This window comes from Bombina bombina, chromosome 5 (assembly GCF_027579735.1).
Source record: "Bombina bombina isolate aBomBom1 chromosome 5, aBomBom1.pri, whole genome shotgun sequence".
Classification (NCBI taxonomy): domain Eukaryota; kingdom Metazoa; phylum Chordata; class Amphibia; order Anura; family Bombinatoridae; genus Bombina; species Bombina bombina.
In genome coordinates, this window is record NC_069503.1 from 573,016,799 (window position 1) to 573,039,595 (window position 22,797).

Consider the following 22,797-nt stretch of genomic DNA (forward strand, 5'->3'; position numbering starts at 1 on the left):
AAGGGCTGGTAATAGAGCTGATTACTTTTGTAATTTAGAATAGGGTAGGGAATTTTTTTATTTTGGGGTGCTTTTTTATTTTATTAGGGGGCTTAGATTAGGTGTAATTAGATTAAAATTCTTGTAATATTTTTTTATTTTTTGTAATTTAGTCTTTGTTTTTTTGTATTATAGATTAGTTTATTTAATTGTATTTTAGTTTAGCTAATTGTAGGTAATTTATTTAATTAATTTAATGATAGGGTAGTGTTAGGTTTAATTGTAACTTAGGTTAGGATTTATTTTACATGTAATTTTGTAATTATTTTAACTAGGTAGCTATTAAATAGTTATTAACTATTTAATAGCTATTGTACCTAGTTAAAATAAATACAAAGTTGCCTGTAAAATAAATATAAATCCTAAAATAGATACAATGTAATTATTATTTATATTGTAGCTATATTAGGGTTTATTTTATAGGTAAGTATTTAGTTTTAATTAGGAATAATTTATTTAATTATAGGAATATTATTTCGTTTAATTTAAATTATATTTATGTTAGGGGGGTGGTTAGGGTTAGAGTTAGGTTTAGGGGTTAATAATTTTATTATAGTAGCGGCGATGGTGCGGGCGGGAGATTAGGGGTTAATAAGTGTAGTTCGGTAGCAGCGACGTGGGGGGGCAGATTAGGGGTTAATAAATATATTATAGGTGTCGGCGATGTTAGGGGCAGCAGATTAGGGGTTCATAGGTATAATGTAGGTGGCGGCGGTGTCCGGTCGGCAGATTAGGGGTTAAAAAATGTTATTATAGTGGTGGCGATGTGGGGGGGGCCTCGGTTTAGGGGTACATAGGTAGTTTATGGGTGTTAGTGTACTTTGTAGCACAGTAGTTAAGAGCTTTATATTCACGCGTTAGCACATAAAGCTCTTAACTACTGACTTTTTTTGTCGGTAGGAGTCTTGTCGGTAGAGGCTCTACCGCTCACTTCTTCCAAGACTCCAAATACCGGCGTTAGGCAGATCCCATAGAAAAGATAGGATACGCAATTGGCGTAAGGGGATCTGCGGTAGCCTGGAGTCGCGGTAAGGAAGTGAGCGTTAGACCCTTTCCTGGCTGACTCTAAATACTAGCAGGCGGTAAAAAGCAGCGTTAGGACCCCTTAACGCTGCTTTTGATGGCTAACGCCAAACTCTAAATCTAGCCATAAGTTACCAAAAAAACAAACACTATGTTACAAAAAAAACAAACCACATTATCAAAAATAAAAACAAATTACACCTAATCTAATAGCCGTATCAAAAAATAAATTAAAACCTAGCCTACAATAAACTACCAATGGCCTTTTGCGGGACATTTGCCCCAAGAAATCAGCTCTTTTACCTGTAAAGAAAAACACAAACACCCCCCAACAGTAAAACCCACCACCCAACCAACCAACCCCCCCAAATAAAAACCCTATCTAAAAAACCTAAGCTCTCCATTGCCCTGAAAAGGGCATTTGTATGGGAATTGCCCTTAAAAGGGCATTTAGCTCTTTTACTGCCCAAAGTCCATAACCTAAAAATAAAACCCACCCAAAAACCGGACATCCATCCTCATCCAAGCGGCAGAAGTCCTCATCGAAGCCGGCAGAAGTCTTCATCCAAGCGGGCAGAAGTCTTTATCCAGACAGCATCTTCTATCTTCCTTCATCTGGCGTGGAGCGGCTCCATCTTCAGCCAATAAGAATTTAAGGGGAAAAATCCTATTGGCTGTTGCAATCAGCCAATAGGATTGAGCTTGCATTAAATTGGCTATTCCAATCAGTATCGATAGCAAACCTATAACTAGGAATACACTCTTACATGCTAAGAGCTGTCATCCCACTCATGTACCATTAGCAGTGGCAAAGGGAAAGTTTGTGAGAGTAAGAAGGTAATGTACAGAAGATTTTGTATACAAGTAACAGTCTGATGATTTGAGAAGGCTTTCATACAGAGAGGTTACCCAAAACATGCATTAGATAGGGCACAGACAGGTTGATAAGATGGATAGGCAGCTTTTACTTGAAGATCAGAAGCGTTGGAAAAGTGATAACAGTTATATTCTCAAATTATATACTGTATGTATTATATTATATTGCGCACTATGATTATAGTGCGCAATATAATACTTTGTGTAAAATAGTCAGGAAACACTTCATTATACTGACAGCAGATGACAAACTTGTGGAATGTGTATATACAGGAGTATGCTGCTCGTATAGAAGGTGTAAAGCTCTAAGAAACCATTTATCACCCTCTAATCTTCCAGAAGTAGAACTCAGGACTCAGAGTTCCTGACTGTTGCATAAGGGGTTGTACAAGTGTGGCAAACAACGCAATAGAGCCTGTGAATATTTCATATATGTATATATTTCATATATGTAATATAGCTCATTACTTGTATAGTATGCCATGTACAATATGTAGGTCTCACGACCAATGATATAAAAACACGTATAAGAAATCATCTATCAACTACCAATATTGGGGAAGCTACTACCCCTCTGGTCAAGCATTTTGTGAAAAACTCATCAAAAGAGCAATGCCGCTTTTAGATGGCAGGCAATTGAAAGGGTAATAAATTCACCTCAAGGAAGAGATTTTGATTGCTTATTAGGGAAGGGTGAGAAGTATTGGATAATTAGATTTAAAACTAGAGTCCCATTGACCTTATTAATTATTGGAAGTAGCTGGTTACAACTAAGTGGGGTTGTGATATAGACTCTATACACTTCATTTATATTTTCCAGACACCTTTAAAATAAATGATACAATGTACCAAGGATCTTAACTTAAGATATTTAGTGGTTATGGAAATGCATATAGTATGTACAAATTATAATAGAGGTACATTCAATCTAATAGAAATATATACATTAATAGTAAGTATTACATATTGTTTTTTAAGATGTACCAACTGTTTTGCACTATAACTATTATTTGCAGGTCCCTATCCCTGAATTATTAATATGGTTTAGACGTATAAGATCATTGGAAAATGTATATACAGTACATATAAATAATTTTATACTGAGAGATCACAAATCCCTGTATGAAATTCTATAATATACAATACCTGATTAGGGGTTTAGTTTAATTCTTAATAGGGACTTACTATACTATATCTGTGCAGGATAAAAGGGTATTTGTTACTTTAAATTAAGGAGAGGTAATGAGACAGCAAGGGTTGTTGTTTTTAGCCAGTCAGATTTGTTTAATGATTTTAAAGGTGAGGGAACAGGTGTGACGCTCCAAGCTATGATTACAGCACATAAGCGTTTTTCACACTGCATCTCATTGCATGTATGTTTTTTGGCCCCTGTGGTGGTAACGTTTTATACTGTGGAATTCAATATGCTTTTTAAGAACTCTACCACAGTTGAGGACTTTCTTTTGCGGATTAACTTTACACCAGGTTTAACAGTGGTAAGGGAGCTCCACTTTATCCCTAATTTGTCCTTCTAGTTGCTCCAGGAATACAGACTCTTGATTGGAGGGTCGGGTCATGTGACCTTGTAACGTCCTCACTGAGATGCTGAGCGAAAGCAGAGAGGTGCTGTCCATGGACGAGAAACGCTGGAGAGCCAAATCAGGCAACAGGTGGATTGAAGCACAGATGTTCAACAGTGAGTGGTCACAGCTATATAACTGTAAGCACAGGCTGCTATTTCTAGGTCCCTCTCCAGTGTTAATGATATGTTCAGACCCATCTAAAGCTGGCTATTGTTTTATGATCATGTGGATTGATTTAGAAGGACAGGTCAGGCAATAACATTATATCAGTACATTGATGGCAGGGCTTTGGGATGGAATCCTATATTTGATATGGGACTGACATTGTGAGGAATTCAATTAGAACTATAATTATTTGCAATAGGCAATTTTCCTATTATATATATATATATATATATATATATATATATATATATATACATATATATATATATATATATATATATATATATGTGTGTGTGTGTGTGTGTGTCTGTGTTTTTATGTAGTTACAGACATATATTCACATATAAACACATAAATACATATGTATATATATATATATATATATATATATATATAAATATATATAAATAAATGAATATATATATTTATAAGTGTGTGTGTATTCTAGCCCTTTGAAGTTAAGTAGAGGAATGCATGTAAAAGCATATTTATGCAATATTCATTTTTAATAAAGTTTTATAGCATGTATTTACTGTAAATATTTCACATTCCAATTCTCTGCACATAGGGGAATATGTTCTATGTATTTCTAAATAGATATTCATATATATATATATATAATGCCAAAATACCAGATAATAACAGATATAAATAGAAATATGTGTTTATGAATATACAGAACATATTCTTCTATGTGAAGAACATTGGGATGTGAAATATTTATATTTTCATGTCGGGTTAGTGCACATGAGAATATGTGATCAGGTTTGTGCGCGAGTTTGGTGTTAGTTTTCTCCCCACGTATTTTGCTCCATTGACTTCTATGGTGGAATACGTGAACTTGCACACACATTGTGTTCTTTTTACCCATATGCTTTCTGATCCTAGCTTGTCCACTGGTCTGTCCATGTTGTGCTCCCTGCTGTTCTACTGTAATATTAGACTGGATAAAGGTACCTGACCCTGGCAAAGTTACTAACTAGCCTGTCTGCTATGTGTTCCCTGCTGTACTCCTGCAGTCTTCGGCTGCTTAAAGGTTCCTGACACCTTATCTACCAGTTATACATCTATAGAACTCTACATTACCACAATACCATTGCTATCTGTTTTACATCAGTAGGTATTGCCATTCTGACAATTAGATAACAGTAATGCAAACAGAAACACAAGTTATGAGAGCTTCACTAACTTTATCATTTTCCAGGGTATCACTGTTTATTGTATCACCTCTCAAATCTACACACCAGGAAGTTTTCTTATGTTAGAGAGGGGCTATTACAAATTTTTTATGTATCCCTCAGTTTTACACATTAGCCCCAATGTTCAAAAGAGAAAACAATTATGATTGATTAATATAGGGAAGTAGACTTGGAATACATACGTTTTGGCTGTAGCCTTGTCTAATAATTTTATGTCTCTTGATTCAAAATGTGTTTTTTCATGTTAATGGATTAAGAAATTGACGTTTTTTCATCTGTAGCGGTTTCAGAAGATATAACAAAGTTGTACATTTTTGGCAAATTTAACCATCTATTTCAAATCTGCCTGGAACATTTCTTACTTGTAATTTTCCAGCGGAGTCTCTATTGACATCATATGTAACAGTAAAATCTCCATCCAGCAAAGTAGTTTCACAATCTGGACATGAGCGCTGCTGGTCAATTGTTGGATTAAAGGAGATATGACCCTAGAAGTAAAAAAAAAATGCATTTATTTTTTATTAAGCATTCGAATGTATATTGATGTTTCATATAACTATTTTAGAGATACTAATTGTTTTTTTCAACATTGATGAAAATTGCTTGTTATTTCAGAGCTGGACTGTCCTTTTTGATGGGGTTAGACTGATATACTACAGGAAAGTTCTCTTCGGTGATATTGAGCAAGATCGGCCCAAAGTTGAGCTCCACTCTTTTGTATTTTAGTCTCCCTAAAGGTAATAGGGCAACCAGACATGGACCTCTTGCTGCCTAAAAGGATATAGTTGCCCCTCCACTGACGAGGCCTATATAGAAACCTATGTTTGGGGTTAACTGTACAAATCCTTTGTTCCGATGAGAATTGCCTTTTTCACAATGAGGGACCCATTTAGACAAATTAGGCGTAATATTATCTGCATGCAATATTCTAACCTGAGTTTCCCTTAAAGCTGAGGGAAGAGTGGTCCTCTGAACCATCTGAAAGCTTCTTCTCAACATCTTTACCATCAAAGACCCATGAACAGTCTGATTCAACTTATCACTCAGTTTAAATTGGACTACATTTTATTCTATCTAAAGAAATGTATGGAAACATTATGAATAATCTTACATTTAAAAGCAAAATTTAAGAGTTGAAAAGAAAAATTAGCCCAAATACCAGGGTTGTTTCGAATGAGCCCCCGAACATAAAGGTTGATCATAATCTATCGCACTTTTTATTTTGGTGCGATCACATTAACACATGTTTGGGTGTTTCTTAAACCCTCAAGAATGTTTTGACTTACTAATATGCATTATAAAAAATCAATGATTTGGTAATAACTTTGTTAGTTGATAATCACTCAGTAAGTATGTTAGATTCACTTTTATTATTGACCATCTCTTGCCCAATTTCTAACCATGTTTTTTGTGCTACTGCTGCTGGCTTGTAGCACTAGCTACTAATTTGATTTTATTTAAGTTTCAGCTGCTGTCCAGCTGCCCTAGAGGTGTTTCCAATAGGTATTAGCAAACTCATTTTGTTAATAAATTTCTTCTGAGCAACCCAGTAATGAATATTGGATAAAACTAAAGAGATGTTTTTTGTTATTATTGATTTACTTTACATGAAGTACTCATAATAATAGTGAATGTATTAACAAATAGTTCTTATGGTCTCTTGTTCTCAGTATTAAACTTACCTTATTTCCAGAAAAGGATTTTTGAATCACTGGCCATAAGTCATTTGTTACAAATGTTGCATTCGCATCTAAAAACGTAATTCCTTGCGGCTCATATATATCAATGTCAATCTGTAAAGGGAATTAAGACTATATAAATGAGTGTTCTTTTTCTTTATTGTAACAATTCTTTTAATATAAATGTATATAATTGACAAAGACATAATAGACTTCAATGACAAACATTGCATAATGTTTTCTAAATGATTAAAATATACCTTGATGTTCTTCCATATATACTAACATATGTTAAATAGCGTATGATAAAATGTAGCCTATTATGTAGAACATCTATGGGAGGTGACACCTTGGAGATAAATATAAACATCTGTAAAAGCACATATGCCCACCATGCAAATAACACAACAGCCTAGATTCCAATTAGAGTGCTATTGACTGCGTAGGGTGCGCTATCAAAATCACAGGACCACACTAAGATTAGCACACAATCTGGTATTACTGAACCATGGTAAAACAGAATTACCAGAGAATGTTTAGCACGACCGATGTCCCTTTAGTGTTTACTATACTCTCAATTAGTGATGTCGCAAACAGTTAGCCGGAGAACAGTTCCCGGCGATCTTAGCTTGTTCGCGTTCGCTGCGGCAGGCGAACATATGCGATGTTCGATCCGCCCCCTATTCATCATCATTGAGTAAACTTTGACCCTGTATCTCACAGTCTGCAGACACATTTCAGCCAATCAGCAGCAGACACTCCCTCCCAGACCCTCCCAGCTCCTGGGCAGCAGCCATTTTAGATTCATTATGATCCTGCATTCTTAGTTAGAGGAGTGATAGTGCTGCTGCTGGTGATTTTATAGGAAAATTGATAGCTAGGCTAGTATATTCAGTGTCCACTACAGTCCTGAAGGACTCATCTGATCTCTGCTGTAAGGACAGCACCCCAAAAAGCCCTTTTTAGGGCTAGAACTTCAGTCGTTTTTTTTTTTGTTTTTGTTTTTTGTAATCTAATTGCATTTGCCTGCCTGTCAGCCTGTGTGTGAGGCTCACAGCATATACTGTGCCTACTTGCTCACTGCCACCACTCATATCTGGTGTAACATTAGTGTAAATTTAAAAAAAAAAAACTTTTACATGTTTGCTAGTGTAATCTAATTTCAGTTGCCAGCAGGCCTGTGTGTCAGGCTCACAGCATATACTGTGATTAATTGCTCTGTGCCACCACTCATATCTGGTGTAACATTAGTGTAAATTTTTTTTAAAAAAACTTTTACATCAGTCTGCTAGTGTAATCTAATTTCAGTTGCCAGGCCAGCCTGCCACTGCCAGCCTCAGTGCCACCACTCATATCTGTTGTAACATTAGTGTAATTTTTTTAAAAAAAACTTTTACATCAGTCTGCTAGTGTTATTTAATTTTAGTTGCCAGGCCAGCCTGCCACTAGTGCCAGCCTGTGTGTCAGGCTCCCAGCATATACTGTGCCTACTTCCATCCTCAGTGCCACCACTCATATCTATTGTAACATTAGTGTAACTTTAAAAAAAAAAAAAACTTTTACATCAGTCTGCTAGTGTTATTTAATTTTAGTTGCCAGGCCAGCCTGCCACTAGTGCCGCCAGCCTGTGTGTCAGCCTCACAGCATATATTGTGCCTACTTCCTCAGTGCCACCACTCATATCTGTTGTGACATTAGTGTAAATTTTTTTAAAAAAAACTTTTACATCAGTCTGCTAGTGTTATTTAATTTTAGTTGCCAGGCCAGCCTGCCACTAGTGCCAGCCTGTGTGTCAGGCTCACAGCATATACTGTGCCTACTTCCTCAGTGCCACCACTCATATCTGTTGTAACATTAGTGTAAATGTTTTTAAAATTTTTTTTACATCAGTCTGCTAGTGTTATTTAATTGCATTTGCCTGCCTGCCAGCGTGTGTGCCAGGCCCACTTGCCAACTAGTGCCACCAATCATATTTGTTATAACAGTAGTGTAAATATTTAAAAAAACAAACTTTTTTGACTGTGAAATATCAGTCTGCTAGTGTAATCTAATTGAAGTTGCCTGCCTGCCAGCATGTGTGCCAGGCCCACTTGACAAGTTAGTGGCACCACTCATATTTGTTGTAACAGTAGTGTAAATATTTAAAAAAAAAACTTTTTTGACTGTGAAACATCAGTCTGCTAGTGCAATCTAATTGCAGTTGCCTGCCTGCCAGCGTGTGTGCCAGGCCCACTTGCTAAGTGCCACCAATCATATTTGTTATAACAGTATTGTAAATATTTAAAAAAAAAACTTTTTTGACTGTGAAACATCAGTCAGCTAGTGTAATCTAATTGCAGTTGCCTGCCTGCCAGCGTGTGTGCCAGGCCCACTTGCCAACTAGTGCCACCAATCATATTTGTTATAACAGTAGTGTAAATTTTTTAAAAAAAACTTTTTTGACTGTGAAACATCAGTCTGCTAGTGTAATCTAATTGAAGTTGCCTGTCTGCCAGCGTGTGTGCCAGGCCCACTTGCCAAGATAGTGGCACCACTCATATTTGTTGTAACAGTAGAGTAAATATTTAAAAAAAAAAACTTTTTGACTGTGAAACATCAGTCTGCTAGTGCAATCTAATTGCAGTTGCCTGCCTACCAGCGTGTGTGCCAGGCCCACTTGCCAACTAGTGCCACCAATCATATTTGTTATAACAGTAGTGTAAATATTTAAAAAAAAAACTTTTTTGACTGTGAAACATCAGTCAGCTAGTGTAATCTAATTGCAGTTGCCTGCCTGCCAGCGTGTGTGCCAGGCCCACTTGCCAACTAGTGCCAACTCTGTCTAGGAAATTATATATCTATCAAATCTATCTATTTATCTATCAAATCTATCTAACTATCAATCATATTTATCAAATGTATATTGCATCTATTGATTTATGTCATTCGTATCTATCCAAAGTATATTGCATCTATTGATCTATGTAATCTATGTATCTATCCATCAAATCTATCTATCTCGTTGCTGGACTGTTTTGTGACAGCCACTTGTATTTCGGCCAAATTTGAAGTAGGAGGACCGACCAAGCATCTTTTTCCATCTCCCGGTTCCTAAAATCCTTGCCATATACACCTCCCCCGATAGGGGGAGTAACAGGTATTAAACTGCTAAGAATAGTACTACTGAAACACCACTCATATCTGGTGGCACAATAGATTGCACAGGCAGTGCCCCAAATTTGAAGCAGGAGGACCGACCGAGCATCTTTTTCCATCTCCCGGTTCCGAAAATCCCTGCCATATACACGTCCCCTGGCGCTGCAACTGCCTCTGGGAACCTTACCATGGGTCACACCCCGCACGTCTTGTAATTCTCTTTCTGGGAAATTATATATCTATCAAATCTATCTATTTATCTATCAAATCTATCTAACTATCAATCATATCTATCAAATGTATATGGCATCTATTGATCTATGTAATTCGTATCTATCAAATGTATATTGCATCTATTGATCTATGTAATTCGTATATATACAATGTATATTGCTTCTATTGATCTATGTAATCTATGTATCTATCAAATCTATCTATCTCGTGGCCGGACTGTTTTGTGAGAGCCACTTGTATTTCGGCCAAATTTGAAGTAGGAGGACCGACCAAGAATCTTTTTCCATCTCCCGGTTCCTAAAATCCTTGCCATATACACCTCCCCCGATAGGGGGAGTAACAGGTATTAAACTGCTAAGAATAGTACTACTGACACACCACTCATATCTGGTGGCACAATAGATTGCACGGGCAGTGCCCCAAATTTGAAGCAGGAGGACCGACCGAGCATCTTTTTTCATCTCCCGGTTCCAAAAATCCATGCCATATACACGTCCCCTGGCGCCGCAACTGCCTCTGGGAACCTTACCATGGGTCCCAGACCGCACGTCTTGTAATTCTCTGTCTGGGAAATTATATATCAATCAAATCTATCTCTTTATCTATCAAATCTATCTAACTATCATTTATATCTATCAAATTTATATTGCATCTATTGATCTATGTAATTTGTATCTATCAAATGTATATTGCATCTATTGATCTATGTAATTCGTATCTATCAAATGTATATTGCATCTATTGATTTATGTAATTCGTATCTATCCAATGTATATTGCATCTATTGATCTATGTAATCTATGTATCTATCCATCAAATCTATCTATCTCGTGGCCGGACTGTTTTGTGACAGCCACTTGTATTTCGGCCAAATTTGAAGTAGGAGGACCGACCAAGCATCTTTTTCCATCTCCCGGTTCCTAAAATCCTTGCCATATACACCTCCCCCGATAGGGGGAGTAACAGGTATTAAACTGCTAAGAATAGTACTACTGACACACCACTCATATCTGGTGGCACAATAGATTGCACGGCAGTGCCCCAAATTTGAAGCAGGAGGACCGACCGAGCATCTTTTTCCATCTCCTGGTTCCAAAAATCCATGCCATATACACGTCCCCTGGCGCTGCAACTGCCTCTGGGAACCTTACCATGGGTCCCACACCGTACGTCTTGTTATTCCCTGTCTGGGAAATTATATATCTATCAAATCTATCTATTTATCTATCAAATCTATCTAACTATCAATCATATCTATTAAATGTATATTGCATCTATTGATCTATGTAATTCATATCTATCAAATGTATATTGCATCTATTGATCTATGAAATTCGTATCTATCAAATGTATATTGCATCTATTGATTTATGCAATTCGTATCTATCCAATGTATATTGCATCTATTGATCTATGTAATCTATAAATCTATCAAATCTATCTATCTCGTGGCCGGATTGTTTTGTGACAGCCACTTGTGTTTCGGCCAAATTTGAAGTAGAAGGACCGACCAAGCATCTTTTTCCATCTCCCGCTTCCTAAAATCCATGCCATATACACCTCCCCCGATAGGGGGAGTAACAGGTATTAAACTGCTAAGAATAGTACTACTGACAAACCACTCATATCTGGTGGCACAATAGATTGCACGGGCAGTGCCCCAAATTTGAAGCAGGAGGACCGACCGAGCATCTTTTTCCATCTCCCGGTTCCAAAAATCCATGCCATATACACGTCCCCTGGCGCCGCAACTGCCTCTGGGAACCTTACCATGGGTTCCAGACCGCACGTCTTGTAATTCTCTGTCTGGGAAATTATATATCTATCAAATCTATCTCTTTATCTATCAAATCTATCTAACTATCATTCAGATCTATCAAATTTATATTGCATCTATTGATTTATGTAATTCGTATCTATCAAATGTATATTGCATCTATTGATCTATGTAATTCGTATCTATCAAATTTATATTGCATCTATTGATTTATGCAATTCGTGTCTATCCAATGTATATTGCATCTATTGATCTATGTAATCTATGCATCTATCCATCAAATCTATCTATCTCGTGGCCGACTGTTTTGTGACAGCCACTTGTATTTTGGCCAAATTTGAAGTAGGAGGACCGACCAAGCATCTTTTTCCATCTCCCGGTTCCTAAAATCCTTGCCATATACACCTCCCCCGATAGGGGGAGTAACAGGTATTAAACTGCTAAGAATAGTACTACTGACACACCACTCATATCTGGTGGCACAATAGATTGCACGGGCAGTGCCCCAAATTTGAAGCAGGAGGACCGACCGAGCATCTTTTTCCATGTCTCGGCTCCGAAAATCCATGCCATATACACGTCCCCTGGCGCTGCAACTGCCTCTGGGAACCTTACCATGGGTCCCACACAGCACGTCTTGTAATTCTCTGTCTGGGAAATTATATATCTATCAAATCTATCTATTTATCTATCAAATCTATCTAACTATCAATCATATCTATCAAATGTATATTGCATCTATTGATCTATGTAATTCGTATCTATCAAATGTATATTGCATCTATTGATCTATGTAATTCGTATCTATCAAATGTATATTGCATCTATTGATTTATGTAATTCATATCTATCCAATGTATATTGCATCTATTGATCTATGTAATCTATGTATCTATCAAATCTATCTATCTCGTGGCCGGACTGTTTTGTGACAGCCACTTGTGTTTCGGCCAAATTTGAAGTAGGAGGACCGACCAAGCATCTTTTTCCATCTCCTGCTTCCTAAAATCCATGCCATATACACCTCCCCCGATAGGGGGAGTAACAGGTATTAAACTGCTAAGAATAGTACTACTGACACACCACTCATATCTGGTGGCACAATAGATTGCACGGGCAGTGCCCCAAATTTGAAGCAGGAGGACCGACCGAGCATCTTTTTCCATCTCCCGGTTCCAAAAATCCATGCCATATAAACGTCCCATGGCGCCGCAACTGCCTCTGGGAACCTTACCATGGGTCACAGACCGCACGTCTTGTAATTCTCTGTCTGGGAAATTATATATCTATCAAATCTATCTCTTTATCTATCAAATCAATCTAACTATCAATCATATCTATCAAATGTATATTGCATCTATTGATCTATGTAATTCGTATCTATCAAATGTATATTGCATCTATTGATCTATGTAATTCGTATCTATCAAATGTATATTGCATCTATTGATTTATGTAATTCGTATCTATCCAATGTATATTGCATCTATTGATCTATGTAATCTATGTATCTATCAAATCTATCTATCTCGTGGCCGGACTGTTTTGTGACAGCCACTTGTGTTTCGGCCAAATTTGAAGTAGGAGGACCGACCAAGCATCTTTTTCCATCTCCCGCTTCCTAAAATCCATGCCATATACACTTCCCCCGATAGGGGGAGTAACAGGTATTAAACTGCTAAGAATAGTACTACTGACACACCACTCATATCTGGTGGCACAATAGATTGCACGGGCAGTGCCCCAAATTTGAAGCAGGAGGACCGACCGAGCATCTTTTTCCATCTCCCGGTTCCAAAAATCCATGCCATATACACGTCCCCTGGCGCTGCAACTGCCTCTGGGAACCTTACCATGGGTCCCACAAGGTACGTCTTGTAATTCTCTGTCTGGGAAATTATATATCTATCAAATCTATCTATTTATCTATCAAATCTATCTAACTATCAATCATATCTATCAAATGTATATTGCATCTATTGATCTATGTAATTCGTATCTATCAAATGTATATTGCATCTATTGATCTATGTAATTAGTATCTATCAAATGTATATTGCATCTATTGATTTATGTAATTTGTATCTATCCAATGTATATTGCATCTATTGATCTATGTAATCTATGTATCTATCAAATCTATCTATCTATCTCGTGGCCGGACTGTTTTGTGACAGCCACTTGTATTTCGGCCAAATTTGAAGTAGGAGGACCGACCAAGCATCTTTTTCCATCTCCCGGTTCCTAAAATCCTTGCCATATACACCTCCCCCGATAGGGGGAGTAACAGGTATTAAACTGCTAAGAATAGTACTACTGACACACCACTCATATCTGGTGGCACAATAGATTGCACGGGCAGTGCCCCAAATTTGAAGCAGGAGGACCGACCGAGCATCTTTTTCCATCTCCCGGTTCCAAAAATCCATGCCATATACACGTCCCCTGGCACCGCAACTGCCTCTGGGAACCTTACCATGGGTCCCAGACCGCACGTCTTGTAATTCTCTGTCTGGGAAATTATATATCTATCAAATCTATCTCTTTATCTATCAAATCTATCTAACTATCATTCATATCTATCAAATTTATATTGCATCTATTGATCTATGTAATTCGTATCTATCAAATGTATATTGCATCTATTGATCTATGTAATTCGTATCTATCAAATGTTTATTGCATCTATTGATTTATGCAATTCGTATCTATCCAATGTATATTGCATCTATTGATCTATGTAATCTATGTATCTATCAAATCTATCTATCTCGTGGCCGGACTGTTTTGTGACAGCCACTTTTGTTTCGGCCAAATTTGAAGTAGGAGGACCGACCAAGCATCTTTTTCCATCTCCCGCTTCCTAAAATCCATGCCATATACACCTCCCCCGATAGGGGGAGTAACAGGTATTAAACTGCTAAGAATAGTACTACTGACACACCACTCATATCTGGTGGCACAATAGATTGCACGGGCAGTGCCCCAAATTTGAAGCAGGAGGACCGACCGAGCATCTTTTTCCATCTCCCGGTTCCAAAAATCCATGCCATATACACGTCCCCTGGCGCTGCAACTGCCTCTGGGAACCTTACCATGGGTCCCACACCGCACGTCTTGTAATTCTCTGTCTGGGAAATTATATATCTATCAAATCTATCTATTTATCTATCAAATCTATCTAACTATCAATCATATCTATCAAATGTATATTGCATCTATTGATCTATGTAATTCGTATCTATCAAATGTATATTGCATCTATTGATCTATGTAATTCGTATCTATCAAATGTATATTTCATCTATTGATTTATGTAATTCATATCTATCCAATGTATATTGCATCTATTGATCTATGTAATCTATGTATCTATCAAATCTATCTATCTCGTGGCCGGACTGTTTTGTGACAGCCACTTGTGTTTCGGCCAAATTTGAAGTAGGAGGACCGACCAAGCATCTTTTTCCATCTCCTGCTTCCTAAAATCCATGCCATATACACCTCCCCCGATAGGGGGAGTAACAGGTATTAAACTGCTAAGAATAGTACTACTGACACACCACTCATATCTGGTGGCACAATAGATTGCACGGGCAGTGCCCCAAATTTGAAGCAGGAGGACCGACCAAGCATCTTTTTCCATCTCCCGGTTCCAAAAATCCATGCCATATAAACGTCCCCTGGCGCCGCAACTGCCTCTGGGAACCTTACCATGGGTCCCAGACCGCACGTCTTGTAATTCTCTGTCTGGGAAATTATATATCTATCAAATCTATCTCTTTATCTATCAAATCTATCTAACTATCAATCATATCTATCAAATGTATATTGCATCTATTGATCTATGTAATTCGTATCTATCAAATGTACATTGCATCTATTGATCTATGTAATTCGTATCTATCAAATGTATATTGCATCTATTGATTTATGTAATTCGTATCTATCCAATGTATATTGCATCTATTGATCTATGTAATCTATGTATCTATCAAATCTATCTATCTCGTGGCCGGACTGTTTTGTGACAGCCACTTGTGTTTCGGCCAAATTTGAAGTAGGAGGACCGACCAAGCATCTTTTTCCATCTCCCGCTTCCTAAAATCCATGCCATATACACTTCCCCCGATAGGGGGAGTAACAGGTATTAAACTGCTAAGAATAGTACTACTGACACACCACTCATACCTGGTGGCACAATAGATTGCACGGGCAGTGCCCCAAATTTGAATCAGGAGGACCGACCGAGCATCTTTTTCCATCTCCCGGTTCCAAAAATCCATGCCATATACACGTCCCCTGGCGCTGCAACTGCCTCTGGGAACCTTACCATGGGTCCCACGCCGTACGTCTTGTAATTCTCTGTCTGGGAAATTATATATCTATCAAATCTATCTATTTATCTATCAAATCTATCTAACTATCAATCATATCTATCAAATGTATATTGCATCTATTGATCTATGTAATTCGTATCTATCAAATGTATATTGCATCTATTGATCTATGTAATTCGTATCTATCAAATGTATATTGCATCTATTGATTTATGTAATTCGTATCTATCCAATGTATATTGCATCTATTGATCTATGTAATCTATGTATCTATCAAATCTATCTATCTCGTGGCCGGACTGTTTTGTGACAGCCACTTGTGTTTCGGCCAAATTTGAAGTAGGAGGACCGACCAAGCATCTTTTTCCATCTCCCGCTTCCTAAAATCCATGCCATATACACTTCCCCCGATAGGGGGAGTAACAGGTATTAAACTGCTAAGAATAGTACTACTGACACACCACTCATATCTGGTGGCACAATAGATTGCACGGGCAGTGCCCCAAATTTGAAGCAGGAGGACCGACCGAGCATCTTTTTCCATGTCCCGGCTCCGAAAATCCATGCCATATACACGTCCCCTGGCGCTGCAACTGCCTCTGGGAACCTTACCATGGGCCCCACACCGCACGTCTTGTAATTCTCTGTCTGGGAAATTATATATCTATCAAATCTATCTATTTATCTATCAAATCTATCTAACTATCAATCATATCTATCAAATGTATATTGCATCTATTGATCTATGTAATTCGTATCTATCAAATGTATATTGCATCTATTGATCTATGTAATTCGTATCTATCAAATGTATATTGCATCTATTGATTTATGTAATTCATATCTATCCAATGTATATTGCATCTATTGATCTATGTAATCTATGTATCTATCAAATCTATCTATCTCGTGGCCGGACTGTTTTGTGACAGCCACTTGTGTTTCGGCCAAATTTGAAGTAGGAGGACCGACCAAGCATCTTTTTCCATCTCCTGCTTCCTAAAATCCATGCCATATACACCTCCCCCGATAGGGGGAGTAACAGGTATTAAACTGCTAAGAATAGTACTACTGACACACCACTCATATCTGGTGGCACAATAGATTGCACGGGCAGTGCCCCAAATTTGAAGCAGGAGGACCGACCGAGCATCTTTTTCCATCTCCCGGTTCCAAAAATCCATGCCATATAAACGTCCCCTGGCGCCGCAACTGCCTCTGGGAACCTTACCATGGGTCCCAGACCGCACGTCTTGTAATTCTCTGTCTGGGAAATTATATATCTATCAAATCTATCTCTTTATCTATCAAATCTATCTAACTATCAATCATATCTATCAAATGTATATTGCATCTATTGATCTATGTAATTCGTATCTATCAAATGTATATTGCATCTATTGATCTATGTAATTCGTATCTATCAAATGTATATTGCATCTATTGATTTATGTAATTCGTATCTATCCAATGTATATTGCATCTATTGATCTATGTAATCTATGTATCTATCAAATCTATCTATCTCGTGGCCGGACTGTTTTGTGACAGCCACTTGTGTTTCGGCCAAATTTGAAGTAGGAGGACCGACCAAGCATCTTTTTCCATCTCCCGCTTCCTAAAATCCATGCCATATACACTTCCCCCGATAGGGGGAGTAACAGGTATTAAACTGCTAAGAATAGTACTACTGACACACCACTCATATCTGGTGGCACAATAGATTGCATGGGCAGTGCCCCAAATTTGAAGCAGGAGGACCGACCGAGCATCTTTTTCCATCTCCCGGTTCCAAAAATCCATGCCATATACACGTCCCCTGGCGCTGCAACTGCCTCTGGGAACCTTACCATGGGTCCCACAAGGTACGTCTTGTAATTCTCTGTCTGGGAAATTATATATCTATCAAATCTATCTATTTATCTATCAAATCTATCTAACTATCAATCATATCTATCAAATGTATATTGCATATATTGATCTATGTAATTCGTATCTATCAAATGTATATTGCATCTATTGATCTATGTAATTAGTATCTATCAAATGTATATTGCATCTACTGATTTATGTAATTTGTATCTATCCAATGTATATTGCATCTATTGATCTATGTAATCTATGTAACTATCAAATCTATCTATCTATCTCGTGGCCGGACTGTTTTGTGACAGCCACTTGTATTTCGGCCAAATTTGAAGTAGGAGGACCGACCAAGCATCTTTTTCCATCTCCCGGTTCCTAAAATCCTTGCCATATACACCTCCCCCGATAGGGGGAGTAACAGGTATTAAACTGCTAAGAATAGTACTACTGACACACCACTCATATCTGGTGGCACAATAGATTGCACGGGCAGTGCCCCAAATTTGAAGCAGGAGGACCGACCGAGCATCTTTTTCCATCTCCCGGTTCCAAAAATCCATGCCATATACACGTCCCCTGGCACCGCAACTGCCTCTGGGAACCTTACCATGGGTCCCAGACCGCACGTCTTGTAATTCTCTGTCTGGGAAATTATATATCTATCAAATCTATCTCTTTATCTATCAAATCTATCTAACTATCATTCATATCTATCAAATTTATATTGCATCTATTGATCTATGTAATTCGTATCTATCAAATGTATATTGCATCTATTGATCTATGTAATTCGTATCTATCAAATGTATATTGCATCTATTGATTTATGCAATTCGTATCTATCCAATGTATATTGCATCTATTGATCTATGTAATCTATGTATCTATCAAATCTATCTATCTCGTGGCCGGACTGTTTTGTGACAGCCACTTGTGTTTCGGCCAAATTTGAAGTAGGAGGACCGACCAAGCATCTTTTTCCATCTCCCGCTTCCTAAAATCCATGCCATATACACCTCCCCCGATAGGGGGAGTAACAGGTATTAAACTGCTAAGAATAGTACTACTGACACACCACTCATATCTGGTGGCACAATAGATTGCACGGGCAGTGCCCCAAATTTGAAGCAGGAGGACCGACCGAGCATCTTTTTCCATCTCCCGGTTCCAAAAATCCATGCCATATACACGTCCCCTGGCGCTGCAACTGCCTCTGGGAACCTTACCATGGGTCCCACACCGCACGTCTTGTAATTCTCTGTCTGGGAAATTATATATCTATCAAATCTATCTATTTATCTATCAAATCTATCTAACTATCAATCATATCTATCAAATGTATATTGCATCTATTGATCTATGTAATTCGTATCTATCAAATGTATATTGCATCTATTGATCTATGTAATTCGTATCTATCAAATGTATATTGCATCTATTGATTTATGTAATTCATATCTATCCAATGTATATTGCATCTATTGATCTATGTAATCTATGTATCTATCAAATCTATCTATCTCGTGGCCGGACTGTTTTGTGACAGCCACTTGTGTTTCGGCCAAATTTGAAGTAGGAGGACCGACCAAGCATCTTTTTCCATCTCCTGCTTCCTAAAATCCATGCCATATACACCTCCCCCGATAGGGGGAGTAACAGGTATTAAACTGCTAAGAATAGTACTACTGACACACCACTCATATCTGGTGGCACAATAGATTGCACGGGCAGTGCCCCAAATTTGAAGCAGGAGGACCGACCGAGCATCTTTTTCCATCTCCCGGTTCCAAAAATCCATGCCATATAAACGTCCCCTGGTGCCGCAACTGCCTCTGGGAACCTTACCATGGGTCCCAGACCGCACGTCTTGTAATTCTCTGTCTGGGAAATTATATATCTATCAAATCTATCTCTTTATCTATCAAATTTATCTAACTATCAATCATATCTATCAAATGTATATTGCATCTATTGATCTATGTAATTCGTATCTATCAAATGTATATTGCATCTATTGATCTATGTAATTCGTATCTATCAAATGTATATTGCATCTATTGATTTATGTAATTCGTATCTATCCAATGTATATTGCATCTATTGATCTATGTAATCTATGTATCTATCAAATCTATCTATCTCGTGGCCGGACTGTTTTGTGACAGCCACTTGTGTTTCGGCCAAATTTGAAGTAGGAGGACCGACCAAGCATCTTTTTCCATCTCCCGCTTCCTAAAATCCATGCCATATACACTTCCCCCGATAGGGGGAGTAACAGGTATTAAACTGCTAAGAATAGTACTACTGACACACCACTCATACCTGGTGGCACAATAGATTGCATGGGCAGTGCCCCAAATTTGAATCAGGAGGACCGACCGAGCATCTTTTTCCATCTCCCGGTTCCAAAAATCCATGCCATATACACGTCCCCTGGCGCTGCAACTGCCTCTGGGAACCTTACCATGGGTCCCACACCGTACGTCTTGTAATTCTCTGTCTGGGAAATTATATATCTATCAAATCTATCTATTTATCTATCAAATCTATCTAACTATCAATCATATCTATCAAATGTATATTGCATCTATTGATCTATGTAATTCGTATCTATCAAATGTATATTGCATCTATTGATCTATGTAATTAGTATCTATCAAATGTATATTGCATCTATTGATTTATGTAATTTGTATCTATCCAATGTATATTGCATCTATTGATCTATGTAATCTATGTATCTATCAAATCTATCTATCTATCTCGTGGCCGGACTGTTTTGTGACAGCCACTTGTATTTCGGCCAAATTTGAAGTAGGAGGACCGACCAAGCATCTTTTTCCATCTCCCGGTTCCTAAAATCCTTGCCATATACACCTCCCCTGATAGGGGGAGTAACAGGTATTAAACTGCTAAGAATAGTACTACTGACACACCACTCATATCTGGTGGCACAATAGATTGCACGGGCAGTGCCCCAAATTTGAAGCAGGAAGACCGACCAAGCATCTTTTTCCATCTCCCGGTTCCAAAAATCCATGCCATATACACGTCCCCTGGCACCGCAACTGCCTCTGGGAACCTTACCATGGGTCCCAGACCGCACGTCTTGTAATTCTCTGTCTGGGAAATTATATATCTATCAAATCTATCTCTTTATCTATCAAATCTATCTAACTATCTTTCATATCTATCAAATTTATATTGCATCTATTGATCTATGTAATTCGTATCTATCAAATGTATATTGCATCTATTGATCTATGTAATTCGTATCTATCAAATGTATATTGCATCTATTGATTTATGCAATTCGTATCTATCCAATGTATATTGCATCTATTGATCTATGTAATCTATTTATCTATCAAATCTATCTATCTCGTGGCCGGACTGTTTTGTGACAGCCACTTGTGTTTCGGCCAAATTTGAAGTAGGAGGACCGACCAAGCATCTTTTTCCATCTCCTGCTTCCTAAAATCCATGCCATATACACCTCCCCCGATAGGGGGAGTAACAGGTATTAAACTGCTAAGAATAGTACTACTGACACACCACTCATATCTGGTGGCACAATAGATTGCACGGGCAGTGCCCCAAATTTGAAGCAGGAGGACCGACCGAGCATCTTTTTCCATCTCCCGGTTCCAAAAATCCATGCCATATAAACGTCCCCTTGCGCCGCAACTGTCTCTGGGAACCTTACCATGGGTCCCAGACCGCACGTCTTGTAATTCTCTGTCTGGGAAATTATATATCTATCAAATCTATCTCTTTATCTATCAAATCTATCTAACTATCATTCATATCTATCAAATTTATATTGCATCTATTGATCTATGTAATTCGTATCTATCAAATGTATATTGCATCTATTGATCTATGTAATTCGTATCTATCAAATGTATATTGCATCTATTGATTTATGCAATTTGTATCTATCCAATGTATATTGCATCTATTGATCTATGTAATCTATGTATCTATCCATCAAATCTATCTATCTCGTGGCCAGACTGTTTTGTGACAGCCACTTGTGTTTCGGCCAAATTTGAAGTAGGAGGACCGACCAAGCATCTTTTTCCATCTCCCGGTTCCTAAAATCCTTGCCATATACACCTCCCCCGATAGGGGGAGTAACAGGTATTAAACTGCTAAGAATAGTACTACTGACACACCACTCATATCTGGTGGCACAATAGATTGCACGGGCAGTGCCCCAAATTTGAAGCAGGAGGACCGACCGAGCATCTTTTTCTATCTCCCGGCTCCGAAAATCCATGCCATATACACGTCCCCTGGCGCTGCAACTGCCTCTGGGAACCTTACCATGGGTCCCACACCGCACGTCTTGTAATTCTCTGTCTGGGAAATTATATATCTATCAAATCTATCTATTTATCTATCAAATCTATCTAACTATCAATCATATCTATCAAATGTATATTGCATCTATTGATCTATGTAATTCGTATCTATCAAATGTATATTGCATCTATTGATCTATGTAATTCGTATCTATCAAATGTATATTGCATCTATTGATTTATGTAATTCATATCTATCCAATGTATATTGCATCTATTGATCTATGTAATCTATGTATCTATCAAATCTATCTATCTCGTGGCCGGACTGTTTTGTGACAGCCACTTGTGTTTCGGCCAAATTTGAAGTAGGAGGACCGACCAAGCATCTTTTTCCATCTCCTGCTTCCTAAAATCCATGCCATATACACCTCCCCCGATAGGGGGAGTAACAGGTATTAAACTGCTAAGAATAGTACTACTGACACACCACTCATATCTGGTGGCACAATAGATTGCACGGGCAGTGCCCCAAATTTGAAGCAGGAGGACCGACCGAGCATCTTTTTCCATC

General features: G+C 38.0%; 1 protein-coding gene across 1 annotated transcript in view; it reads right to left on the minus strand.

Annotated features, from left to right (window-relative positions):
- The window catches only part of LOC128660591 (inter-alpha-trypsin inhibitor heavy chain H3), a 372,698-nt gene that overhangs the window by 291,458 nt on the left and 58,443 nt on the right, over positions 1-22,797 (minus strand). The window contains exons 6-7 of the mRNA XM_053714518.1: positions 6,568-6,678; positions 5,248-5,373 (exon numbers count right to left, since the gene is read on the minus strand). Of these exons, the coding sequence (XP_053570493.1) occupies positions 5,248-5,373; positions 6,568-6,678 (237 nt within the window). The remainder of the gene's footprint in view (positions 1-5,247; positions 5,374-6,567; positions 6,679-22,797) is intronic.